At 37.2% G+C, this 27672-nt stretch overlaps 1 protein-coding gene across 2 annotated transcripts in view; it reads left to right on the top strand.

Moving 5' to 3' along the window:
• Nucleotides 1–23314, top strand: part of LOC145994282 (protein takeout-like) — a 45027-nt gene extending 21713 nt beyond the window's left edge. The window contains exons 5-7 of one of the 2 annotated variants that reach the window (XM_083130387.1): nt 8451–8600; nt 9734–12919; nt 23273–23314. In XM_083130387.1, coding sequence (XP_082986513.1) covers nt 8451–8600; nt 9734–9900 — 317 coding nt within the window. In that variant the 3' untranslated portion in view covers nt 9901–12919; nt 23273–23314. Of the gene's footprint in view, nt 1–8450; nt 8601–9733; nt 12920–15974; nt 16061–23272 lie in introns of those variants that run through there. The other variant, XM_083130386.1, reaches the window with a different exon arrangement.
• The last annotated feature ends 4358 nt before the right edge of the window (nt 23315–27672 follow it).

Genomic DNA, 27672 nt, shown 5'->3' with positions numbered 1-27672 from the left:
AGTTTTTATACTAGGGCAAATTATTTTGTTGTTAATGTAAAATTTGTTAGTTAATGTAAAAATTGTTAGTTAATGTAAAATTAAAGTAATTAAAAATCAATTTTTCAAAGTTAAAGTTTTAAAAATACAATTTTCTAAAATTAAAAGTTATAATAGTACATTTTTTATAGTAGAAGTTTTTATACTAGAGTAAATTCTTTTGTTGTTAAAGTAAAATATGTTAGTTAATGTAAAATTAAAGTAATTAAAATTCAAAAAATAAAAAAATACTGAACAAATAAACAAATAAAGATCTAAGAAAAAAAAAGCAAACAACCTAAGTCAAATTCAAGCAGCAAGAGGAATACACAGAAACCAACATGGCATCCAGAAAGAGAAATCAGTAGTCACACCCATAGCACAGTTTAAAAAACTACATAGCTGAAACCTTAGAGAAACTTAAAACTGCAAGCACAATAGATATCTAGATTCTTCCAAGGCATAGTATAGAGTAAAAACATGGCTTGCTTATGGACAAACTCAACAACATAGGAATAAAATAGACAAGCAATCCTTTTTTCAGTAGAAAATTCCAATTACTCAAGTAAGCTACATCATACGTAGTACATAAGAAGAGCAAATTAACATCATCAGCAGTAAACCATCATGCAACTTCTACCTGCTGAAACAACTAAGTGAGTATAATTTATCAGAAAAATGCCTACATTTCAGCCTAATTTACCTCTACATTAATAATACTACCAGAATACTAAGGCTTCAAAAGTGAACACTAAGAATAATGTTAAGACTAAAGTATAGGGCATCTTGCAAAGGATTATTACTCCCTACATCTACAAGTTAACAACAATTATTCTAAATACTACGAACTTGGACAAAATATAGTCAAATACACAACACAAGAAGGAAAATAATTACAAGTAAAACAGCAGACACTCAATATCTCAAAACAATCATGTAAAAATATTCTACAACAAACTGCCTCATAACATAAAACTGCTAAGTCCCCACAACATATACAAATACAATCAATAAAAACTACTTGAAATGGGAAAACTGACTACAGTCTCACAGACTTGATGTAAAATAACAGCAAAACTTAGAAGCATGCACAGTCAATAGTGCTCAATTTGCATACAGTTCACATGCAAACTATCATGAAAAGGTTCAAAACAGTCTCCCAGCTCAGTTCTCATCTATACTTGGACAGCAAAATCCTGCAACAAATTCTCAGAAATCCTACCTTTCCTACCCTTGCTTAAATAGCTAAAGTGCAATCTTCATACTAAAATATTGAAAAAAGGCATATCTATTTACAGAAAAGTGTGTACACATGTGTTTGTCTGCGTGTACTCTTAGATAAATTGATAAAAAAGCAATATAGTTATAAATCAAAGACTATACCTAATAATATTAATTTCAAAATAAGCTGATAGAAAAAGATCTAATAACTACAGTATAAGCTTTTAATTTTTGTTAATTACAAAAAATAAAAGTTAAATACAGTAAATAAACTTGATCCCTTACATAGAAAAAGGAACATAAATTGAGAGTATTTGAAAATAAAATCCTTAGGAAAATATTTGGGCCTAAAACAGATGAGGAGACAGATGAGTGGAGAAGGTTACGTAATTTAGAAGTACATAATTTGTATTCATGTCCAGATATTATTAGAATGATTAAATCAAGAAGACTTAGGTGTGTAGATCATATGGTACGAATGGGAGAGGAAAGAAGAGTATACAGGATTCTTGTTGGGAAACCTGATGGTAAAAGATCAATAGGAAGACCAAAACAAAGATGGAGGGATAATGTAGAGATGGACCTAAAGGAAATTGGTAAGGAAGGAAAGGAGTATATAGATGTTGCTCAGGACAGGGACAGATGAAAGGCATGTGTTGCTGCAGGCATGAACATTCGGGTTTAAGAAGGCTAGAGAGTTAGTTAGTTATACATTAAATAAGCACAATATTTGGATTGTAAGTAGAGAATATAACAAATGTACAATGCATTGTGCGAAAACTGTCAACTTTGCATTATAAGCAGAAAATTAAACCAGTTTGCCCTAGAAATACATTTTAAGAATAGCCCAAAATAGCATGCGTAATAGAAAATTAAGAAAACTTTCTGATGCATAAAAGTACTGACTAGTGCTGAATGACTCAATTACTGTAAAATATTATTCTCTGATTCAAGTAATTTAACTGTAAACATTATCTTTTGTGTGTAAAATATAATTGTTAGTTGAACTGATAAGTACAAATATTAACTTTATACGCCTTCATACACTCTAAATAACATAAATTTGATATATAAATTAGTAACAATTTGTTAAAATTAAGTTAAACTGTAGAATTGTTTTCTTAAATAAATATAAAGTAGTAAAAATACTAAACAAATAATTCCTTCTTTTCCTATTTAAAGGATGCCAAACAGTGTAAACCAGTTGTTAGTGGCTAAATAACATAAAATTTGAAGGCAGTAAATTTGAAGTTTTTAAAATACTGCCTTTTACCTAACTTTGTGAATTAAATACTAGTACATTTTGTCAAATTATAAATAAAATATACCTATTTCTTTGGTATTTGTACTAAAGTGAAGAAAATGTTACTAAAACTTGGCTAGTACAGTAAATCTAAGAGTTTTAGCTTTATTTGTCCGTAACTGGATATAATTGTAACTTGTTAATCTCGCCAAACACAATCTTTACCTCAATTTTGGAAGCTAGCTGAACTTTAGCGTTTCGAATTACATATAGTGAAGGCCTCTATAGTGGAAAAATACACCCAGTCTGTAAAAATTTGGAAATGTTGTCTCCTTCTCTGTCGAACCAGACCAAGAGTGTTCTCAGGTGTTTCAATATATTTCTTAACATAACTAACTTTTTAAAAATGCAGGTAGCTTAGTTTGTATAGCGCTAGGCTTTTAACCTATCTGTCCAGGGTTCAAGTCCCTGGCAGGGTTGTTACAATTTTAGATTTTGTCATCGGATCTTGTGCAGACTTCAAATTTCATAAGTTATAAGCAATCTAAGTTAATTTTGGGAGCGGGCCAAATTGGTTCCTCATATAAAAAGCAATGACCAAATTGGTCGTAGCGCCTATGACCCTACTTGGGTTCATCCTCCAAAACATCTGCTTCGAGTCTCCGATGCCATGGTGGAGCCCGTTCAGGTTCTACCGCCCACAAGTGCGTTCCTTCGCCAATCCAGCGAAGGTGAGAATAATAGAGCGCAACCCTCTATATATACATTCAGCTCACTGTTGGTCACCCCTTGATCTAGTTATTTTCATGCAATCACCTACATTTAGTGAATTTTGCCGTCTTTCTGTTTGATCTGTTAAATAAGCCAGTCAATAAAAATATACTTACATAGAAAAATCCTGATATAGTTGGATTCTCAAAAATATATACAATCAGTGTTCTTGATACATTTAGGACCTGAGATAGTATAAATCAAAATCTAGTTAGTGTTGGCATGTGTGCTTCTGGTACATGTAGTTACTTGAAAAAAGCAAATATTGGTTGTGTAAAAAATAGCCTCCTTGTGAAACAATGAAAAATTAACCTCATTTCCTCGTAATATTAGCTGTAAATGCTTCTTGCAGATTAACAAAGCTCTGGCGTGTGGTCGTACGTCACCTATAATCCTTTGTAAAATTCGTGTTGTCCTATAAATTGTCGATATACATGCTAAGTCCCTAGTTACAGCCTAAGCTTTTAGTTTCATTCAGAGAATTTCAGTGTTCAGATAGTGATTGTAGCCTCGTACAATAAACCAAATGGAAATAACCCAACTGTTGATGCACCCAAAGAAGCCAGTAATACTTCAAAAATACCTTGAAAAAGGCTATAAAGCTAAATAATTCTTCTAGAATAGTAAAAAAGTTTGGAAAGTGGACCTAGGCCCCAAGTCGTCTGTTAACTTCGTATTGTAATTATATTGTTAAATTGTTATATGTAAGGGGAAAAAACAATATTAGTAAGCGTCCAAATATGGACCCTCGGTAAAGGGGTTTCAGACCTCATAGACACATCATAATTTTCGTTACACTAAAAAATTGCCCTCGTATAAAAGCAAATAGTTGAAATGTTAAACATTTCGTGTACTTTATCCAGTAAGCCTTAGCTAGAAATACAATAAATGCGTTACAGACATAAAAATTAAGCAAGCTTTGATATTCTAGTGGCACAGAATAAGTATAAAATATTCTTTAAAATACTCTGACAAATAGTTGTGGGTTGTCTGAGATCAAAATTTTCAAGTCCTCTCTCCTGCATAAATAGGCTCTAGAATTCACTAAGCCTCAAAATAATATTGGGTACATAAAATAAAAAGCAGATGGAGAGTGGTGCTGATCGCATCATCTCCAAAATAGCAAAAACAAAAGTACATAGAGCTCTATCTGGTATATTTAGAAAACTTTTACCTAGTATAGCAGTAACAAAATACTCAGCAAACTCTAAAATAAACAAACTTTCCTACGTGGCAGGCGTAACCTGCCCTAAATAAATACATATAGAAATACAGAACCAAAAATAGCATAGTGGAAATCAGTAAACCCTAATAATAATAATAATAATAATAATATATTCTGTGGCTTACATTTTAGCTAAAAGTACTTTTTTTTAGTGTTTTTGAAAAAATTAAATAAATACTAAACTCTAAGTTAAAAATTTGTAAATGTATATATGATACAAAACAAAATAAATAAAAATTAATACATACCCTGCACAAAATCAATAAAAAAGTTGAAAACCTCTCTTTGTGCATCCAAAATATAATAACAAATCCTTCCTGACTGGATTAAATTGTGTTATTTGAGTAATAATAAGCCTAAACTTGTAAAATAAAAGGGTAGAACTTGTCAAAACATACTTTTGCATCCAAAATATAATTCAAAACACATCTAAATTGTGTTATTTGAGTAAACTAGAGAATAATCCTGTAAACTTGGAAAAAATATCTCTCTCTCTCTCTCTCTCTCTCTCTCTCTCTGTGTGTGTGTGTGTGTGTCTTTGAGAGTCCAAAATTTAATAAAAATGGTGCCTGAATAATATAAATAGTGTCATTTGAGTAAATATTAGGCTAAACTTGTAAAATAAACAAATAAAAGTTGAGAACACACACTTTGTGTGTCGAAAATGTAACTAAAAATCTTTCCTGAACAGATAGAATTGTGTTATTTGAGTAATAATAAGCCTAAACTTGTGAAATAAACAGATAGAAGTTGAGAACACACACTTTGTGTGTCGAAAATGCGACTAAAAGTCTTTCCTGAACAGATTGAATTGTATTATTTTGGTAATAATAAGCCTAAACTTGTGAAATAAACAGATAGAAGTTGAGATCACACACTCTGTGTGTCGAAAATGCGACTAAAAGTCTTTCCTGAACAGATTGAATTGTATTATTTTGGTAATAATAAGCCTAAACTTGTGAAATAAACAGATAGAAATTGAGATCACACACTCTGTGTGTCGAAAATATAACTAAAAGTCTTTCCTGAACAGATTGAATTGTGTTATTTGAGTAATAATAAGCCTAAACTTGTAAATAATAAATTAAAAGTTGAAAAAATCTCTTTGTAAATACAAAATTTAATAAAAAATGTTGCCTGAATAGTACAAATAGTGTTATTTTGGTAAAAATTAACATAAATTTGTAAAATAATAAGTTAAAAGTTGAAAAAATGTCTTTGTGAGTCCAAAATTTAATAAAAAATGTTGCCTGATTAGTACAAATAGTGTTATTTTGGGATAAAAATTAATATAAAGTTGTAAAATAATAAGTTAAACGTAGAAAAAATGTCTTTGTGAGTCCAAAATTTAATAAAAAAATGTTGCTTGAATAGTACAAATAGTGTTATTTTGGTAAAAAATTAACTTAAAGTTGTAAAATAATAAGTTAAAAGTTGAAAAAAATGTCTTTGTGAGTCCAAAATTTAATAAAAGTGTTGCCTGAATAGTACAAATAGTGTTATTTTGGTAAAAAATTAACATAAAATTGTAAAATAATAAGTTAAAAAGTTGTAAAAATATCTTTGCGAGTCCAAAATTTAATAAAAGTGTTGCCTGAATAGTACAAATAGTGTTATTTTGGTAAAAAATTAACATAAAATTGTAAAATAATAAGTTAAAAAGTTGTAAAAATATCTTTGCGAGTCCAAAATTTAATAAAAAATGTTGCCTGAATAGTACAAATAGTGTTATTTTTGTAAAAATAAGGATAAGCTGTGAAAATGTTTGACATAAAGTCAAAGTTTGGTAAAAAATAAACTCAAAATTAAGTTAAATAGCACACAGTAACATACATTTACTACCTAAATCAATAATCAAAGGGTCCTAGGTTCGTTACCCCGTGATAAAAGCAAATGGTGAAAACTGTAGGCCCCGTCCCTAATAGCTCTCCCTTCTTCATAGTACAGATAAAAAAACCCTGCGCTAAAGCGTCCTGTGCCTTGAAGGCAAACCTGAGCGGAATATTAATTGGCGGCGGAAACCGGTTCTACAAGCGATGCATAGCTTCAGAGATTTGACCATTGCTGCGCATTCTCAGACATCCTTTGTTGTCTGGTTGAATCCCTCCCCTGCCCTACGGCATTGCATACCTTTCTCCTGTTCTTGCGTACTGGTTAACCTTGGAAAAACCGGTTCTGAAAACCTACCGACGCGTTCTCTGATTGGTCAATTGGGTTCCTTCTTTGTTCTGACGTTGTGACATCATTTGACCTTGAACGCACACTCCCCAAATTCCTTTCTCGTCTACCTGGGCGGAATATTAATTCATTCTCTCTGTCTGACATCAGAGCCGAGTCGAGATTCTGAGACAGTATTCTGTCTAGCGTGTTGCACCATCGTGTTTCATACCATAATAACATACATTATTACATAGTACTAATTAATAATATTGCATATCTCGGGTTCAAGTACCGGGACCGTCCCCAATCGTAATTGGACCTGTACCTACAGCCATTACAACCTTTCATAGCGGTTCATAAACCATAAACTCTTATTTTCAATACTATAAACATTAATATTAACATTTTATACATTACATACTTTGCAGTAATAAATATAAAACCATATGCATAGCGTTTAGTACCTCTAATTACCTTCTATATACATATTTTTCATAAAATAAATAAATATATATTCATAAAAGTTATAAACATGCAAATACATAAATGTAAAGTATTCTAAGTACATGCAAATAAATTCTAAGTACTTGCGAATTAATTAAAACCCGTGCACATTAGTTATAAGTACATAGAAATTAATTGCGAATATTAAATAGCGATTGACGTTATCTAATGTACCTACTACTACCGGGAAAGACACGCCGGGCCGCTTGCCGCCGAGTCTCGTAGCGAATGTCACGGAATGCTCTGTATAATATTTTCAATTTTCTCCTCCACTTATTTATCAGACACATTCATATCATCTCGATTTACTCGATTTATTTTCCAGAAGCTACTTCCCTGATATATATATATATATATATATATATATATATATATATATATATATGTATGTATGTATGTATGTATGTATGTATACACACACACACATAAGTCAACAAGGAATGGGGATGTAGGGTGGCGGGGTGGGTGTAGCTAATTTTTGTATGTCTGTGCACCCGTCTGGCATATCAATGTGTATATTATTGTTGTAGGGTCCCTAAAGTTTTGCTTGCTGAAGGTCATAGAAAACTGTGCTACGCTACTGATACTTTTCCTTAACATGTGTATGAGATTTCTTTTTCTTCTTTTTTTTGTCTGAATCATCTTCGCTTTTCCTTTGTACAATCTCCGGCAATAAAAATGGGACACCTAGATCCCTGCAGCGTGTTGCCTAACCCTGCCATTGAAAAGTTGGTATGAACCTTTCACTTTTATAAACAAAATTTAAATGTAAACAATATTAGTGAACTTTAGCTATTTTTGTGCCAAAGTAACTCTTAAAGGCAGCAATTTCCATTCGTTTTCAATGTTTATTATTTCCATTTTCAATCAGAACGTCTGATTTAGCATGTACACGAATGTGTCAAGTTACCGCGGTGGCTCAGTCGCTAACGCGTCTGACTACCATGCTAAAGGTCCCGGGTTCGATCCCCGGCCGGTTCAAATCCGGGAACTTTTCTAACGTTGGAAGCGGCCCCGGCGCCCACCCAGCGTCGAATAACATGCGTACCTGGAGGAAACCCTGGGAGGTAAAGGCGGTCAGGGGCGTGATGTTGATCACATCACCCCCACTCCCGACCGGATCAAGAAAGTGTGGGGCGTTACCCCCCACACCCCCTATACGTCTTCATGGCGTGGTGCTATGCACAGGGGAGCACTTTACTTTTTTTTTTTTTTACGAATGTGTCATTGCATGACAGTATGGTCTCCTTTCGCCGTATCGGATTTCGACCAAAAGAAACTTGATAATTTCTAAAAACACTGTTCCAGATGATTCGAATATGACGTGGATTCTCGAAGGGAGCCCAAAGAATGTAAACAACAAGACTTACATGAATCTCCACAAATTCCAGATCAAATGGAAGGCTGGAAGCGCTCGTCTCCATTTTGGAAACCTGTACAACGGAGAGAAATTCTTAGGTACGTAGATAATGATTTATTTCAGTTATTTCTAAGAACATTCAGACTACCCTGGACAGAAAGTTTTGTCGACGTAAAATTAAATAGTAGAAACAATAATGTTGCTAGTATAATAGTCAAGTAACAATTATTATATAGCTACATAGTGTAGTAACTGCAGCACATTTATATTAAATTTCAAATTATAATTTATATTGGATACAAACCTGACTTGCTAAAACCATATAAATATTAATAATATACCTAAGAAAACACATGTGTCTTTAAGTATCTCAAAGTTCCAATATTTGAACAATAAAAATTCACAAAACTGAATTTTTGGCCAAATATTTACTGTATCAGTAGATCAAGACTGGAATGCTCTCTAGAATAAAATAGGTTAATTAGATCATATTCAATAAGTATATTTTAGAGAACATTAAGAATAAGCTTTTTGGAATGATGCTACATACTTTTAATCATGGTTTGGTTTCAGTTTATTGTTGAATAATAACAAGAACAACAAGAAATCAATTTGTATATCTAATCTCTCTTTCTCTTACACACGCAGACACACACATACACACAAACCCACATATACATGGATAGATTAATACATAAATGTTTGGAGTATGTCTACGAATTGCTATTTATACTTTAGTTTGTCTATTGTGTGAATTATAGTCTGATCTATAATGTACAAAAATATAATCTTATAGTTATGTATGTGAGCATTAATATCCGACAAACAAGAGCTTAGTAAACAAATATAACAATAATGTGCCCTTATATCACATAAAAAATGAAACAATTTCCTTGTTTCAGGAGCCTGTGGAGCAAGGCCGCGCATAAAAGTAGGGAAGGGGAGAAAGCGAGTGGGCGGTGCGAAGCCGTACGCGTCGCTGCTAACTGCTGGTAGCTGCAGCCACGTTGTCACCTCCATGCAATCCCGTTCATTGACCGATCCCTCTCGAGTTACTACATGCAGAGACACTTATTTTCGTTCCCTTGCTCCACAGACGCCTGGAACAGAGTATATACACAGTACAAATATATTTCATGTCAAGACTTGAAAATAGCAGTAAATAGGTCACCCCTCCGAAGCAGATGTTAACTTATCAGTGATTGAAACCCGATTCTTCATTCTTTTGTAGGTTTCCTGACCGAGGAGTCGACCAACAAGTTCCTGAACGACAACAACAGGGCAGTTCTGGACCTGGCGTTGCCCTCGGGGGCTGAGACCATAGCCCAAGTGTTCCAGCTCTTGGCTGACAGATTCTTCAGTGCAGTCCCTTACAGGAAGTTGTTCCCGGGACTTTGAATTCTGAAAGACTCTCTTCACACACATATTATCATCTTTCGTTTTATTAATCAAATAAAATATCCATATTTTGTATTGCATATTTTACGTTTGCTTTCTGCCACTAGTATGCCATGACGGCGTATAGTTAGGAGGTGGAAGGAAATCTAGAGCGGGATGAAGTTAATGTTGGAGACGATGTCTGCAGCTAATTACGATCATATTAACCTAAAATGGTGAATAGATTGATTCTAACATGGCGTATTGGGAAATGAATTAATCTAGGGTGGAGGAAAATGGTGATTGAAAGATGACGTACGAGGTATTCCAGTAGAGAAGAGAGAGAAAACAGACAAACAGATTGACAAAATAGACTGGGAGAGATAGAATGGAAGGAGAAATAGAAAATAGAGAAAGAGAGATGAGAAAGAAAATAGAACGATAGATAAAGAAAGAAAGTCTGAGAGAGAGGAATGAGAAGGAAAATTAGAACAGGAAAGAAGAAAAATGGAGAGAGAAGAGAGACAGAGAGAGAATAGACAGATCAAAAGAAAGAGTAAAAGTTAGGAAAAGATAAATAAAATAGAAAATGAAGAGAGAAGAAAAGAAAGAGAAAGGTGACAAAGAGAGAAGAGACAAATCGAGCGTAAGAACGGAAGACAGAGAGAGAGAGAGAGAGAGAGAGAGAGAGAGTCAGAGTGAGAGAGAAAGAAGAGGAGGAAGGAAAGTGTGAACCGGAGCGGCAAAGGAAAGTAATAAAGTAGAATGAAAAAGGAAGACAGTGAGAATAGGAAAACTGAGAAAAGGAAAGAAAAGACAAGAGAAGGGAGAATGGAATAATGGATATTAATTTGGATAATATCATACTTTAGAAATTATATTTTGACGGTCGGAAAGGTCCTCCCCGGATGGTGTGTTAATCAAATGGTCCCTCGTTTGATGTTCGGTGTGGGTAGATTCCACAATGATTCGGATCTTACTGCTAACTTTGGTGCAATCCCGACAAACAAAACAATGTATAACTGACAGTAATGTCGCCAAATTAGTACATGCCGTCAAGGTAGGTGGCCTTCTATGTAACCTGTTTTATGCAAGTCTCTTCATTATATGTACAACTTTTATTAATCTCTTTCGAGTCTCATATTTAATTGAAAACATGAAAAAGCCTTTTATAAAGCAGAACAATGTCCCGCCAGGTTTTTGTTACCTTTTAAATGCAGCAAGCGCAGTGTACAAATTCCTGACTACCAACAAACTCCCTGTAAAATTAGACATCCATACAGTGGCGCCGCCGTCTGTCAAGTTTGGAACTAAACAGCCTATTTGGAGGTATTAATCTTCCGGGCAAGATAGTCAGTCCATGGCGAAATTATGAAAATCTGCAGGGGAAACAATACAAAAGTTTTGATGCGTCTAATGCTTCATTTTCAGCGTTGTCTGGCAGCTCTTATTAACGACCTTAAAAAGACCTCGACGTACCAAATACGGATCGATATGCCCGATGTAAATGATGCTAACAAAATAAGTGAACAAACTCGAACGAGACACGAAGTTCAGGGTTATGTGTATGTGTTTAAGAGAACTTCTCCACTCTCCACTCCTCTCATACGTTGTTTCAGCGTTATGGGGATCCTCAATCATTTGAAATATTGTAATCGAACCAGACTTCAAAGGAAGTTAATTTGAAACAATGGGAGAAGTATGTACAGAGGGATCCATGAGTATTACAGTGCAAATTGTCCATCACCATGTTCGTGCACTTTATTTGATCCAATAAAAGCTTCAAGAATTAAAAGAAAACTCAAAACAAGCTTTGGCAACTTCTGCACCAGCGTACATAAAAATCCATCGCTTAAAAACACACAGGATGTAAGAGAAAAATTAATGAAAATAGTCATGGACAATTTGCCAAGAAGTACTAGTGGATTGCGAGTGCTTGTGGTCACGCTATCATTAACCGTTCAAACACAGTGCACATCCAGGAATTTTCGTGAGTATTGCATTTGGTTTACGAAAAGAACTGTTTTCAATTATTTGCCTCTACAAGTTTCATATATACTATTGCATGGGTCTCGAATTCTACAAAACTTGTCTCTATAAATTTATAAATCAGAATCACAAATCTTTTGTGAATTTATTTGTACATTCTTGTAATATTGCTTCTTGTTTTGTTTCAAAATTGTCAACGTTGACAAAAACGCATGGGGGTGAGTCGAATGGTTGTATTTTGAACGCACGTGGTACCCTGCTTAGCGGGTTAACTCAAAATTTCCAAATGGTTGAAGGGAGTTTGAGTTTGGCTTTTAAGTCCACTTTATGCGCAGGAAGGCTAATCGAGACTCGACCTACAGTTTAAAGTGGGATCCGAATCAATTGTGCCTCCACCGGGTATAGAACCCGGGAAATGAAGGGATCAGGTGACACTTCATTTGTTAGGTCTCAAAAACTTTTGTACGAAACATTTTTTTCGAGTTGGTCAAATGTAGAGACTGGAAATTAAAGTCAGCACAGTGGCATACCCAGGAATGGGGGTGAAGATCCCACTTTCAGCCAGGCATACGTAAAAGAGAATGTCAAAGGTAGGAAAAGATAGCATAGCGTAGAATTAACACACTATTAACTCTATACACCTCTTATGAAAATCTTGGATACGCCAATGACTCAGAAGGATGATTCCGTAGCCAATCCAATTCGAACATTGTTATCAAACTAACGGTAAAATAAGGAGATAAAAGTTTATAAATAGAATACGTAGGCTAAATTTGTTGTCCATAATGTAATTTATTATTTGTAAATGTACTACTCTTAAAATCTTGAATTTGAAGACTGATTCAAATGAGTTAAGTTGAAATCAGTTAATAATAAATCAGTTTTGTTTTTAATCAAATTTTATTCGACCTGCCTTTCTAATAATGTATTTTCTTTCGTTGTTGTTTCTATGAATCTGACGTGTTACATACATGTGACGTCAACGATCCAAATCTGAACGAGTGTGCTAGGGTTTCCTTGCAACAACTTCTTCGGCTTCTCGATAGATAAGGTGAGTTAAATTAGCTTAATGGATATGCTTTAGTTTTCCCTCAAAACAGTTCGAATTGATGTAGTTCACGATTCATTAGGAGAGGACTATATGCTGTTATGTACTTTGGATGCTTCGCTTGGAATAATCAGAGCAGCATCACCAGGCTCATAGCTAGAATTAATCTCCAGGGGGGGGGGGCTCACGAGTTATCAGGGGGGAGGCTTTGTAAACCAAGTCCAATTTTCAAAAGTTTAAGAGTATGAAATGAAGTTATTGAATTGAATTGAATTTACTTTATTGTTAGGCCAGTTTCAACTGTTGCTGGTCTACCACCTAATCGCAAAAAGTACAAATTAAAATAAAAATAAAATAAAATTCAAGATTACGAAGAAATTGAACAAGAAAGTACAATAAAATACAAGAGGAATAAAATCCCATACAGTAGAACAGATTAAAGAAAAATTAAAATAAAATTCAAGATTACAATGAAATTATGTGTGTGTAATAAGTCATAATATAATTAGAAATATCATACAAATACTACATTTTTCTATATCTTTTAAGACTTCGATATTTGAAGTGTTGACTGCTACTGAAATAATCCCTTACTGCACACACTATAGGGTAACTTCGGTGAATAACGCCACCAATTGGTCATTTTGTTCTATAACTCATACCTTTTTATTGTTAGGAACATGAAACTTACATGTTTAGGAGAATGAACTTTCCTCTATTGTGTAATAATAAAATATTGGTTGCACTGTTATAATGAAAGCAATAAAATACGAAATTCTGTGTTAATGCAAAATGGCGTTATTTCCAGACCTGTCGGGTAATAACGCCATGTTCTTAATTACAAGTAAAACATTCACATTATCTTAATTACAAATAAAACATTCACATTTTCTTTACTAAACTGTACTAGGAAAAATAATTACTGTAGTAAGTTATTAGAAAAAGCATGTATTTTTTTGTCTTTTCGCCATACCCAGTCCCTCAAAGTTCTGCGAGGAATTTGGAACAAACGTGCAACACATGCTATCTTAGTTCCGTGTTTGACGGTTGCCATAGCTTGCCTAAAGGCATCTACTGACCATTTGGCCTGTATATTTCTACATTTCCTCGCCATCTGAAAGAGGAAATTAACCGAGAATAAATATCTGTACGCCTCGAAAGTAACTGAGCAAGGATACACCTATTTTCGAAATCAACATTTCCTTGAATTTGAGTTTAAATTGAGTGGCGTTATTCCCCGACACGATGATGGCGTTATTTCCCGAAACAACAGATTGCAGTTTAACCAACTGTTCTAAACTTACGACACCGACCATGAAAACCGTACACACATCATTCTCTTACGTAATAAACGTATTGTGTACGTACAACATTGTTAACATTTAAAATCTAATCCTACAATAGAAAAACACTCATCTTTGTCGGCGCGATGAAAATGTGGACCCTTTTTCCTCGAAACGCAACTCAAACGTCTACACTGTTCAAAGTGTTTCTCTTAAATGAAGGCTCGACAATGGCAACCGTTCTTATCAGCAATGCTACCAGGCACCATTGTTTATCGCAAAACGGTGAGTCACCCCTTAACTTTACATGCGTCCATGCTTTCAGGGTTGAAACTTTGAAATGGCGTTGTTTCCCGCCTGGCGTTATTCACCGAAGTTACCCTACTACACTTTTGATGAAACAGATAGTTATATGACACAAGGAAAAAATGCACAATATTCAATCACAGTGCCTACAGTACATTCCACCCCCGGCCGAAGCAATGAAACTCCCCTTCGTTCCTTCGTTATATATATATATATATATTTACATAGCGTTTCCATGTGTGTCTTGCATAGACCAAATTAACAAAACTCTAAATCAACAAAATTGCGCACCTATGGCTTACCCTTACACCATCGGCACTTCCTTTACCGCAGAGTAAACTATCTCTGAGGGCCTACCCTCAGATTAAATGATATTCCGTTCATTACAAATGCGTTTCCTTACGCCTTCACTCTTTCTTTTGGGCATCAACTATTCAATACAGAAATATCCAAATATTCAAAGCTTTCTCTAAAAGGGGACTTGGGACAGCAACAGGGATTGGCTTACACCAAATGCTACATTATTATATTAAGTCTAGCCACCAAAAGTGGGCTAAACTCGAGGAGACGTTCCTCGTCGTCGAATCGGTGGGGAAACACTGTTTTTTTGCTAATGCCTAACTGACCTTTCTTATAGTCGGGGTAAACGTCCGTGAACGTGGACCCAGTAGCAGTGAAAAATTCCACTGTAACGGTCATTTGAAAGACAGCTACCTCCCCCAACCGGGAAGCTAAAAAACAGGGGAATCTAATATCCAGTAAAGCACAATCCAATAAGCACATACACTTACATCCAGTGATAACATAAAAGTACACTCATGGAAACATATTACTTAATCCTACACCTTATAGCTGGCCAGCAATTAATTAACATATTACCAAAACCAGTAATGGTCAACCCGACCATTACAAATCTGATATCAGTCCGTTTTTCCTTCAGTTAGAACCAGAAAACATGATTGATATTTTGAATTTTTTAACATGTTTTGACCGTTTTGGCTTTAGGTCATTTTCAGTATTTCTTGCAGTTTTATTGCATTTTTCTTAATTTCTGAGGTTTTCCCCCTCCTCTCTTGTTGTTTCGTGAACTTTAAATGCGTTTGCTAGCATAACTTACATATTTACATTTCCTGACTTGATCATTTTAGCATTTTTGCCATTAATTGAAAGTACGGTTATTTATTGTGGAAAATTTATTTTCCATCCAGTTAACTTGGTGGCCTCTATTATCGCTATAATCTGTAGTTTTTAGAAAAATTAAAATTAGTCACAATATTTTTGAAGAATTTAATCTGAAGCACGTGAAACATAACTGTATTTTCAGATGAAAGGTCCACTATGAAAGAAGAAGAATGGCTTACACAGTTTTCATTTTCAGAGCGGAAATTAACTTTAGGTAATTTTTTTTTTAAAAATAGGTCATTTTCTAAGAATTAAATTTATATAGGTCATTTTTTGAAATTTTTTAGGTCCGAGCCCTACTGATGACCTATGACATGCAAATTGTTTCAGATGATTCTGAGATGATGTGGATTCTCGAAGGAACTCCAAAAGTTGTAAACAATGCGACGTACTTGAACCTCGACAAATTTCAGATAAAATGGAATGCTGGAAGTTGCAAGATGCATTTCGGAAATTTGTACAACGGAGGGACATCTTTTTCTTGCAGAGAGAATGTATAAATATATGTAGTATATATAATATAACAGTAGTCCTAAAATAATGAACAGTAAACATTACACTTTATCTTACATTACTGAACAAAATAAAACAGAAAAAATTAAAATTTCATCACGAATTGTACCTTATTCAAATCACGTAAATTAAACCTTTTAATAAAATTTGAGTTATACTATACTGTAAATAAAATAGTTCACTGATCAAATGCACGATGCATTGTTACAGATTTGTAAAGTACGAAGTATTAAGTCTCATTACAATGTGCATTGTTTTTCTAGTAGTGATCTGTGTGAAACTGAAAACGAATGAACGCTTGTCACTTTAGTGTGAAATCACCGAAATAATATATACTTTCATGCTCTGGATTTCTCAACAAGAAACCAGACGTTTCTGACCCGATTCTTCTTTCGCAACGTTTCTGACTGGCGAGGCGACGAACAAGTTCTTCAACGATAACAACAAAGCAGTCTAGAATGTCACGTTACCTGCAGGTTCAGAAGCCCTAGCCGAAGTGTATCGCCTCGTGGCAGCAAGATTCTTCGATACAGTCCCTTACAACCAGCTCTTTCGAGGACTGTGAAGTGCTCAGGCCCGTAGCCAGGGGGGAGGGGGGCAAGTGCGCCCCCTGAGAGCCTGCTTTGCCCCCCCCTGTGGAAAATACAGAACACATTCCTATCTGGAATTCTCACTAATCTTTACAATTATATCATATGTTACTCTAGAACAGTTGTGACATTTTGAGTAGTCTTGTATTAAAGATGCCTAATGTGTTCGGATGTTTTTCTTGGATGTGTTGCTATGAACTTGGAACTGCTTAAATTTTTGTTTCACAAGTCTACCTTTTGGTAATAGAGAGATGAAGTGGATATTTGATTTTTGTTACTTAGCGTACTTAGGGCACTTGCAAGGGGCACAGAGGGGCAATTACCCGCCTCCCCGATATCAAATTTTATACAAATAAAAATACATTTCGTAAAATTTTCTTGCTCGCTTCGCTCGCAATGTCTGCTGTTCTTATAGTCCAAGTTCGTAGCCATAGCAATGGGGCTGTGGGAGCCAGACGATCTATATGGAAAAAATACGTTACAAAGAAAATGCCATGGTGTCCCGTAAAATTATTTGCACCCTAATAAAACAATTTCTTTCTATGAAACTTAATATGAAATATTAAAGATGACACTGTATTCCAAGAAGTCATTGATCAATCAAGGGATTCGCATTTGTTTGTCAGGTGTCAAAACATGTATTTGAACTATAATATAATACAATTCACACAATATTTTGCAAATTGGTTAACGTAACCAATAGGCAAACGTTGTCTGTAGTGATGCAAGAGTCTCCTCCCCTTTGAAGGAAATAAGAGTCCGTGGTGGACTAAGGGACCCATGTTTTAATGCTTTAGCAAGTACAAAACAAATGTATTACAATTTTTTTACAAAATTCATCAAAGTGTAGATAATATGTAACCGTTATTATTTAATTAATTCGATTTTTCTTGCATAACACAACACAATGGTGTTGTTGGATTCTCGTTAGATTCCTTTATGCGTAAAAATCTTGCATACTGGAAACTAGAGGGAATCATTATATGACAGTCAGTTTTTGTCACCTACTTTTTTTTATCCTAGGTTTTCGTTATTTTATATTTTTCTGTAACTTCGTATCCGCTTGAAGCTTCGGTAGAAAAACGCCACGTTTCTGAACCTTTTGTGTTTTTCTGCTTTTGTCAACTTTTCCCCCTTTCGGTCGTAGGAGCTCGGGACCAACAATGTGCTGTGATAAATCTTTCACTGTTTTTGAGCGACTTTTGTGCATTTGGCGACGGAAAGTCAACTTGGGAGGCCAATTACTGAAGGAACATGTTACGTACCGGATGAGGATAGAACTATTCTTTTCACCCCATTTTTAACGCAACACGTGTGCTTGAAGAAGCTGGACCAGGCAAAAAATGGACGCTTGACCACCAACGTCGTAACTTCAGATTCCCGCGCCTAAAAGTCAGTCCGTTGTATTCGAAGTTTCAAGCTGTCTTTATATAGTGGCAGAACGAACAAACACCTACAGTCTACCGCCAGTTTTCGAACCGACAACACCTCTGCGACAGTCGGAGTAAAGATTCGGGACTTTGTCTTTTTTCTACCGCGCCGTGTATTTTAACCTGCGTGAGTGAGTGACAGTGACTAGTTGAACGAATACGCAGTGTTAATTAGTGACCTGTGCACTGGATTCGCGTTATTCGTTTTGTGACGAGGAACATTAATACCACAATGGCGGGCTAATCACGAGAGAAGGAGGGCTATGGGTCTTCCTAGCCTGCCTGCATGAAGCCGACAACGCAGCAGATCATCGCTCAGCGTCGCGACGCCACACTACTAAAACGCCGCCACAAGCGCTACAAAAGCCACAAACAACACATCGCCACAAACGACGCCCACAGCCCGATTAGAAGCCATGAAATGATACCGCCGAGAGCCGCCAGTCGAGACGCCGACGCCCGACGAGAATTCTACGGAGAGAGAGAGAGAGAGAAATTGGAAGATGAAGCGACACCAGCCCACACTTAGATCTACCGTCTAGAAGAGAGATTGAGATAATGAAGCGACACCTACTGCGTCTTGAGACGACGCCGACGTCCCGCGTGAGATTAGCAGCGAGAATCCACGAGTACCCCCGGTAAAGAACTTCGCCCCTCTTCGCCGTCCCCCCAGAGAGAGAGAGAGACGATGCGAAGCAATTAATCGCTCCATTACGAGGCCGACAAGATTATCGCCGTGATGTAGAAGCGTAGAATGAAGGTGTGCCCAAGAAGATTGCGAAGTGCCGCTACAAAGAAGTAGCGTGGGGAAGTGTTAGTGTCGCAAAGAGGACCGCGGGTTAACGTCACGCCGCCGTTTAGAGGACTACGGTAAACGTCGCTGAAACGTCTAGAACGTCGAGATGGTATAGTATACTACTGTTAATTTTCTATATGTGTGAGTGGTCATCTACCCAAGACCCCAAAGATCGGCCGTCGGACGAAAGGATGCCAGTATTTAAAGTTAAAAGTCGCGAAGGTATTGATTATAATTATTTCTTGCCAACATAATCTAAATTTCAAAACAATTGCTAATTAGGAAGATCGATTCACAGCATACTGTTGTTTTTCCACGCTCTGCGCCGAACTGTTGAGTAATATTTTTTGTTTATGTCACCTTATATGCTTTACTCGGTAATATTTGATTAAAACTGCATAAATCGTGTATCTATTGCAGAAATCATCCCTCAAGTTTGCTAAGTGAGGAAGTAAATTAACTGCGTGCTATTTTTAATATATATTCATACATAAGTGTCTTCATTTTTTCTGTAAACATGTATGCCTTGCAGTTGATATCTATGTTGCACGAGTTGCGTGCCCTGCCTAATGTTACTGAAGTTCCAAGGCGCATTAGTAATAATTTAAACAATAATTGTTTAAATGTTTTGGTAAATTGCAAGAATAAAAAGTTTACGTGTCATGCCCGTTGGCAGAAGGTAATGAGCACGCGCAGATGAAAGTTTAGTATCTTTAATTCTAAGCCAATTAACGTCTTCAGGCGCAGTAAAATATTCATAAGAAAAAACTAAATATTGCATGGTGTCTAAGAAAGGGCCAATGTATTTATCTTAATGTAATTATTCCCCTGCGGTATGAGAGAGTGTGTGAATGCTTGAATGATAGTGAGGGGTTGTGTAATCTGTCTATTTTTGTGTGTTATATATATACATTTTTGTTATTTATGATTTGACTATGATTTGTATTCATACAAATAGTATACTAATCCTCATAACTATTGGTATTTATATTTTAGTCAACGTTAAGTCAGCAAAGCATTTCCGCTGGCTAACATCAATTATTATTATTATCTACGTCATTATTACTATTGATTATTATTATTATTATTATTCAACGTCACTTTATGCACGAGTCGGCTATTCGTCGGGGGTAAAAACCGATCCGGTCACACGTACCCTGGAATCAAAACCGTTAGTTGGGCCCGACACCTAGGAAGGGGACTTCGGTCTCCGGACTAAGTGTCAAACATAGGTCATGTAAAAAGGCCCGGTGAGAATTATGAAGCAGGATTTATAAAGGGCTCCCTTAATCAGTTCTGCAGAGTGGCTGAAAGCTGTTGGTACTTATTAATCGTCTATTAACATTATCAACGTGTAAATATCAAGTAGATACACTCCCTATTAGCCTATTTATGTTAAACTTTATATTCTTTGGCAATCTGGAAAGGTCATTATCGAAATATTGCTATTTGATGTCGCTCGAAGTTTTTTTGGTTCGTTGCAGTTTCAAGGTATGTTACTTATCTCTTTTGGGGGAGGAGGCGCAAGTGCCTCTGTGTAGCCTGCTATATCTGCCAATGCGACACAATTAAAAATTTGCCCCATTTAGGATTGACTTCGCCCCCCTACAAAGAATTCATGGCTACGGACCTGGAAGTGCTCCATACGAAGCAACTTATGTCGAAAACCTATCATGTTTCATACTTCTACGAACAGGCGAGATTCTGTGTATAGACAATAATATCACTGATGGTTTTACCGGCCCGAGTTTCATATCAATATCCTGTGACCAGGATCATAGTTAGGCGCGCTTTAGACAAAAACATTTTCCTTAGCATTTTTCTTAAGATTTATGCCATGACCAAAATGTTACCGTGCAAAGTGAAAGATCTTATGGCATTTCAGATGCCATGGCATATTTCATGACATTTCTCAAGAATAGAATCGGTCCTATTTCCGCATCACGTAGCATAACCAATCAGAAGCGACCGCTCGATCACGAGTGAGATGTAAATAACGTATCTCTCATGGGCGTATTTAAGGGGGGGTTCAACGGGTCCAAACCCGCTCATATGGTTCAATAAAATTACCAGATTACCTGTCCTATCCGCTTGTTCATAAAAATTTCTTCGGACTTATTTTATTCTCCTAAATTCGAAACGTATAGGACGGGATACGGATGGGAAGGAAATTACATAATTTCACACACTAAGTGGGACTGCAGAGCAAATGGCTGCAATTTCCTGATAGTTTCGGAATTTCTGCGATAAGAAACTGCATTGGGACTGTCGAATCAGATATATTTTTTCCTTCGAGTTTTCTTAGAGAATTTGGCTTTTAAAAACGCATTGCAAAAAAATCTGGGAAACACCGTAACATTCTCAAGTTGTTTGACACAAGATGAACAGAAAAGCATCAATACTAAGTAGCGTGCCTTGTGGAATTGTATTAACTAATTATAGAAACTACAGACTTTACAATTTACTAGTAGAAGATAAATATTTCAGCAAGCTCCTCAGTTTCTTCCTGTGGGGAGTTTGAAACATCTTCACTTGTTCTAACCAAATTGTTTTCATGCAATGCAAGATTATGTTGGGCACCTCAAAAGAGGGTACTGTAAACATGTCAGCATTCTAAACGAGATATTAACCCCCCCCCCCCTAATCATGAACGTTCGCAGATTTTTTGCACGGAGGGACAAGCAAGGTATTTTTCCATAGATCATATTACCCCGATAATAGTGTCGCTCCCTCAAAAAAACACCACCTGAATTTGAAATTATCGCATTCCCGCATCCGCATTGCCGGTATAATAATTAATGTAAATTACTATAACTGAAATCAAATTATACGTGTGAAATATATACTTTTAGATTGACATTCGTTTTCTAAGGGGGAAGGCCCGTAGTCAAGCAGGGGCCAGGGGGGCTTTCTTCAGTCCCCCTGGCACTGCCGTCAGTCCCCTTGACATTAGGTAAAACTATTTTGTGTAATTTGTTTGCAGTGAAGAGTGCAAATGTATACAGCAGATATTATTACGCTCACAACTTTGGTGAAGGATAAAGTCGCAGAACATGAACAGCAGCTATTACATTCGAGCATCTTAATTATAGTAAGTCCAAATAGCGACAAGTATATAGAATATTCTCTTCTCTAGACTTTAGAAAGTTGCTTCATAGGGGAGCTTCTTCATCTGTACCTTCGCTGCCCCTGTTACGAGTTGCGACCTCCCGTTTAGACAGAAACCTGTAACTTTGACACGTCATCATGCAAATTCCCTCGGTATCTGGGTCAAAGGCCAGCATGGAACGAAGGGGAGTTTTATTGTTTCGGCCCGGGGGTGGAATGTTCGCTAGGCACAGTGACTGAATACTGTCCATTTTTCTTGTGTGATAAAAATATCTGTAGGCTATCATCAATAGTAGTATAGAGTGTGTAGCAAGCGATAATTTCAGTAGCAGTCAATTTACACTTTAAGCGATATTTTATAAGATATAAAAAAATGTAGTATTTGTATGATATCTCTAAAATATATATATAACTTAATGACCCTCTACTCCCCGCCCCACGCCTCCCCCCCCACACACATAATTTACCTTCATTTGATACTGTTAAACTTTTGAAAAATAGACTTTCTTTACAAAGCCCCCTCCCCTGATAACCTGTGAGCTCCCCCTGGAGATCAATTCTAGCTACGGGCCTGGTGGCCAGATGTCCATTCCCCTATATTATACTTTCACCTAGAAATTTAGAGTATAGGAATCTTATTGCCGTTATTAAACGATAGTATATTTTCAAGCTGATGAAATTTCAAAGCAACTACGGGGTAAGGGGTGCAGTGGACGGAAATCAATTTGTGGGGGGGAACGCAAACAATTAAGTAAAAGAAAGCAAGGCTAGCCGAATCTAAGAGTAGCAGGACAAAAGGACACTAAAGATGGTATTAGTTTTTACGTCTTTATTGCATTATTTCTTCCAGACGGCCAAGAGAATCTGCAGTGGGGCACAGAGGGGTAATTGCCCACTCAATTTAAAATTTTATAAATGAAAAAATGTAAAGAGAATGCCATGGCACCCCATGAATTTTTTTGTGCCCTAATAAATCAACATTGTTTTCAGTTTGCAAACATTTGGATCAGAAAATCTTCTTGCTCGCTTCCCTCGCATTTTGCTTCTTTTCTGTACTGCATTGTAAATTAGTAGAAGGAGAGAGGGTGAAATATTAATAACTATGAACTTCAGACTGTTGCTGCTAAACAGTTTTGTCTTAAATACAGGAACAATTGTTCGGAGGCCGGTCCCCGTGGCGGAGTGGTTAGCACATCGCGCCATGAATCGAATCCTGGCCTGGGCATGGATGCTTGTGAGTATCCATTCATCAATTTCATCATATCATCACTCATTCCCATTATCGCAAATTAACCAAAAGTGGCACAAAAAGCGAAGTAAAGTAAAACAAATCAATCAATCAATTGTTCGGAGGTAAAGGTGAGCGCACATTTCAGAGACAATTTATATCATCTTTGCTGTTGATTTGTTATGGGGAGGATGAATTGATTTATGTAATGTATTTAAATAATGTTAAATACGCAAGTAGAGCAATCAGCCCGGTTGGCCAACCGAAAATGGGGCTCGGTGGGGCTCGCCTTAATGGATTTCTCTTGTAAGGCATGAGCCCCATTTTCTCGCAGTGTTGCCAACTCCTCACTCAAAAAAATCACCAAGGTTTTTGTTTTTGGGTCTAACCTAACCTCAAGCAAGCAGCTGGCAACACTGCTTGAGGCTTGTACCTAACCTAACCTAACCTAACCTAACCTAACCTAACCTAACCTAACCTAACCTACCTAACCTACCTAACCTAACCTACCTAACCTACCTAACCTACCTAACCTAACCTAACCTACCTAACCAACCTAACCTAACCTAACCTAACCTACCTAACCTACCTAACCTACCTAACCTACCTAACCTAACCTAACCTAACCTAACCTAACCTCAAGCAAGGAGCTGGCAACACTGCTTGAGGCTTGTACCTAACCTAACCTAACCTACCTAACCTAACCTAACCTAACCTAACCTAACCTAACCTACCTAACCTACCTAACCTACCTAACCTAACCTACCTAACCTACCTAACCTAACCTAACCTACCTAACCTAACCTAACCTAACCTACCTAACCTACCTAACCTAACCTAACCAACCTAACCTAACCTAACCTAACCTACCTAACCTACCTAACCTAACCTAACCAACCTAACCTAACCTAACCTAACCTAACCTACCTAACCTACCTAACCTAACCTAACCTAACCAACCTAACCAACCTAACTTAACCTAACCAAACCTAACCTAACCTAACCTAACCTAACCTAAAGCAAGGAGCTGGCAATACTGCTTGAGGCTTGCCTTAATTAATTGCATAAAGCAATTTGCCAACCTACTGGTATTTTTGCCATAGCTTTTTTACAAAAAAAAAGAGAGGAGAGAGAGAGGGAAGAGTTAAACAACCGACAGTGTTGCCAACACCTACCTACAGCTTTTTTTCTTACTTGGCAAGGGCTTAGCTAATTTATATACTGGCGTAACATACATGCACTGGGCAATAGAGCTGGTAACAAATATATACTGCCGTAAAAGAGAGAGATGGATGGATGGCAACACAGTATGTGTGTGTGTGTGTGTGTATAATATGTAGCATTATTAACTAGAGTGTGTTGGCAACCCATCTACAACTAAAAAAAAAGATAGAGATACCAACATTGCCGTAAGATAAAGAAAGAGAGACCTATCGCGACTTTTGTAAACCTCTCTTGGGGGAAACACGATGTGCTATACACACGTGGGCGCTGGTGCTTCTTATTATTTTTTGTATTGTGAGGCAAACAAACAAATAAATAATTGTTGTTTTTTAGGATGCCTGGCCCCTAACCCCGCCAGGGTGCGTGGTGCCCAACCCAAAAAGGTTCTAACGGCTGCGGCTGTAGATAACCACACCTCTGTAGGGTTTCACGTGTTTTTTTTTTTCCCCCAAACTTCCATGAAACCCTACAGAGGACCTCCGTAATGCATGCAACGTGTACTAACGACTCTAGTGTTATTTGATGTTGTAATATTTTTGGATATAGAGTTTTATTGTGTGATAGATAAAAATAATTATGTTTATTATAATATTTTTTTGATGAAGATGGAGAATATATGTGTGTGTGTTACAAATAAAGTTGCATGCTTATTTTTTTAGTGTTTTTGTATGTGTATGTGTTTTTGATGTTCAACAGCATCTGAAACGATAAAAAAAAATTTTATTGTTAATTTTCTCATGTAAAAACAACAACAACAAAATTTTTGTGCAAATTTTCTGATTTGTCTCTCGTGCTATAGTGCAAAAGATATTGTAACTGATAAGTGATGAAATTGATATTGTAACTGATCTTGAACTAGTGAAATTTTTCGTATTGTGCCATTGAAACTGATTGTGCTAGTACAAAAATTTCTTATTGTGCAAGAAAAAATGTTAAAAACTTGTTAAAACTGCTCTGTGACCCTCTCGTTCTTCACGTCGTGGACGAAGGACTTCTCGGCGACCAGGATCACACTGCATACGGTGTCCTCGGGCAACGGGCTGTTGAACTCGCAGACGACCTTGATGTTGGTGCGATCGTTGACCACCACCTGCTTCCTCTTCGTGGTATTGATAACGGACATGGGTCTGTGGGTTATGAATTCGCTGGGCGTGTAGTACATGTCCACGTTTCCCTCGGTCACGCGTTTGAAAGAGGTGTAAGCTTCGTAAAGTTTTAGGTAATCGTTTTTGGTCATGTCGAGGTTGTAATTCTCGCGCGGGAACACTTCGTTTCTTCCATTCTTCAGATAAATATTCTTGATCTTGCAGTTGTCGAATTTGCTGGAATTTTTTTCCTGATTTTTATCGCGCCCGGTCTGAAAAAGCACCACGACGAAATCTGGCATGTCGAACTGTATGTTGTTGAACTGCGTCGTCACGTCGAATTCCATGTGACTTCCCGACGCCACCTTTTGCACGCACTGGTAACCGTGAAAGCGAATCGGCACCTGCGGACTCTTCAAGATCTCCGCTTTGTACTTGAGGGCATAGTTTGTTTCGTATTCCACGATCGGCATTCTCAACTCCATGCTCCGGATGACGCACTTGGCTGCTTCGGGTAAAGTGTTGGCTATCGGCGTGCCGTCGGCGTTCAAGTTGGTGTATCGCATCAGCGCGTCGTTGTCGTTGGCTGCTCTTCGAAACGTGACGCGCAATCCTCCCTTCCACATGATCTCTTTGTAGTCCGAGAAGAATCCCGGCAGCAGACGCATGGGAAAGAGCACCGTGTGACTTGTCGTCGATATTTTCGTCCCTGCTTCGAATCCTCCTGCTTGATAGTATGTTGCGTCTGTTTTGGATAATTTCAATGTTCCCACTGCCGTCGACGTGATGCCTGGATAGTCTATTCTGTCGATGACGGTGTTGTGTTTCCTCACCTCCACCTGCGAGAACAGGTGAGGCACGAAGTTGTCCACGAGTATCAAATTTGCATTGGGCGGAAACGCGTCTCCGCTTTCTTTCTTCACCACGTCGAATTGAAGGTAGAGGTCCGCTCTGTGAGGATGAACAAACCCATCGCCTACGTCCACGTCGTATTCGATCTCCCTGTTCGCTTCGTTGAGATTGGCGAACGTGCGACGGTTGGGAGGGAAAGATTGCAATTCGTAACTTTCGATTTGCTCCATTTTTACTATGCGTGTTATTTATTATATGTTGATCTCCACGATGGCCGTCGTAGTGGCACCTGCGAAATCCACCACGTCTCCTTTCTCGTTTGTCACCACCAACTCTATGTCGTCTATGCGGTTGCGGCATACTGGAAAATAGATCGGCGAAGAGGGTGTGTAGATGATCGGTTCCATGAACTCGGAACTGGGTTTGAACGTAGCTATGATTCCCGTCTGCTTGTGACTTCCTAACAATCCGTCCGAAGATTTAGTAATCATTCCTTCCGCCACGTTACAGTGAACGTTCAGAGTCTCTATGGCTAGAAATTTAGGAATGTTTGCTGCCGTGTGCTTGATGCCAGCTTCGAGTTTGGTGTTGTTCTCGATACCTAAAAGTTCTCCTATGGTACCCAGGTCAACGGTCTCCGTCGCCGACACGATTTCCACTCTGTGCGTGACCGAATTTTGAGAAAGGTACGTGCCCTTGGGTAATTGAGCTTGCAAAGTGGAAAGATTGTATTGGCCTGGCGTGACGACGATGTGTTCGCTTCCGACGCTAATTTTGTTGTTGTGCTGCGTGACGTTAGGTATGAGGTACATGCTGTAGAATGCACGCAGAGCTACGGATTTAGGATAGACGATGTCGTCGTGCAGCGTGAGTTTCCAGATTGAAGATTCGCTCGTGAGATGAAACACGCCCATCGTGTTTAAGATTCCACAATGCTTTCTGAAAATGTTCCACCGATGGGTTATTTATTTTAGACATGTATGCGAGAACGGAAAGGCATAGGTGGCCGCAGTTAACATCGGTGAAACCCTGGATGCGTTTGTCATTGTAGTAGAGGTTGGCAACACTGAGATACTTCACCAACCTGGCAGGTGGTGTGCCACCGAACGAATCGAAAACAAATGCATTGTTATCGTCAATTTTGAGGTAGCATATCCAA

Source organism: Lepisma saccharinum, chromosome 10 (genome assembly GCF_977018435.1).
Source record: "Lepisma saccharinum chromosome 10, izLepSacc3.1, whole genome shotgun sequence".
Lineage (NCBI taxonomy): Eukaryota > Metazoa > Arthropoda > Insecta > Zygentoma > Lepismatidae > Lepisma > Lepisma saccharinum.
This window is presented reverse-complemented; position numbering and strand designations above follow the sequence as displayed.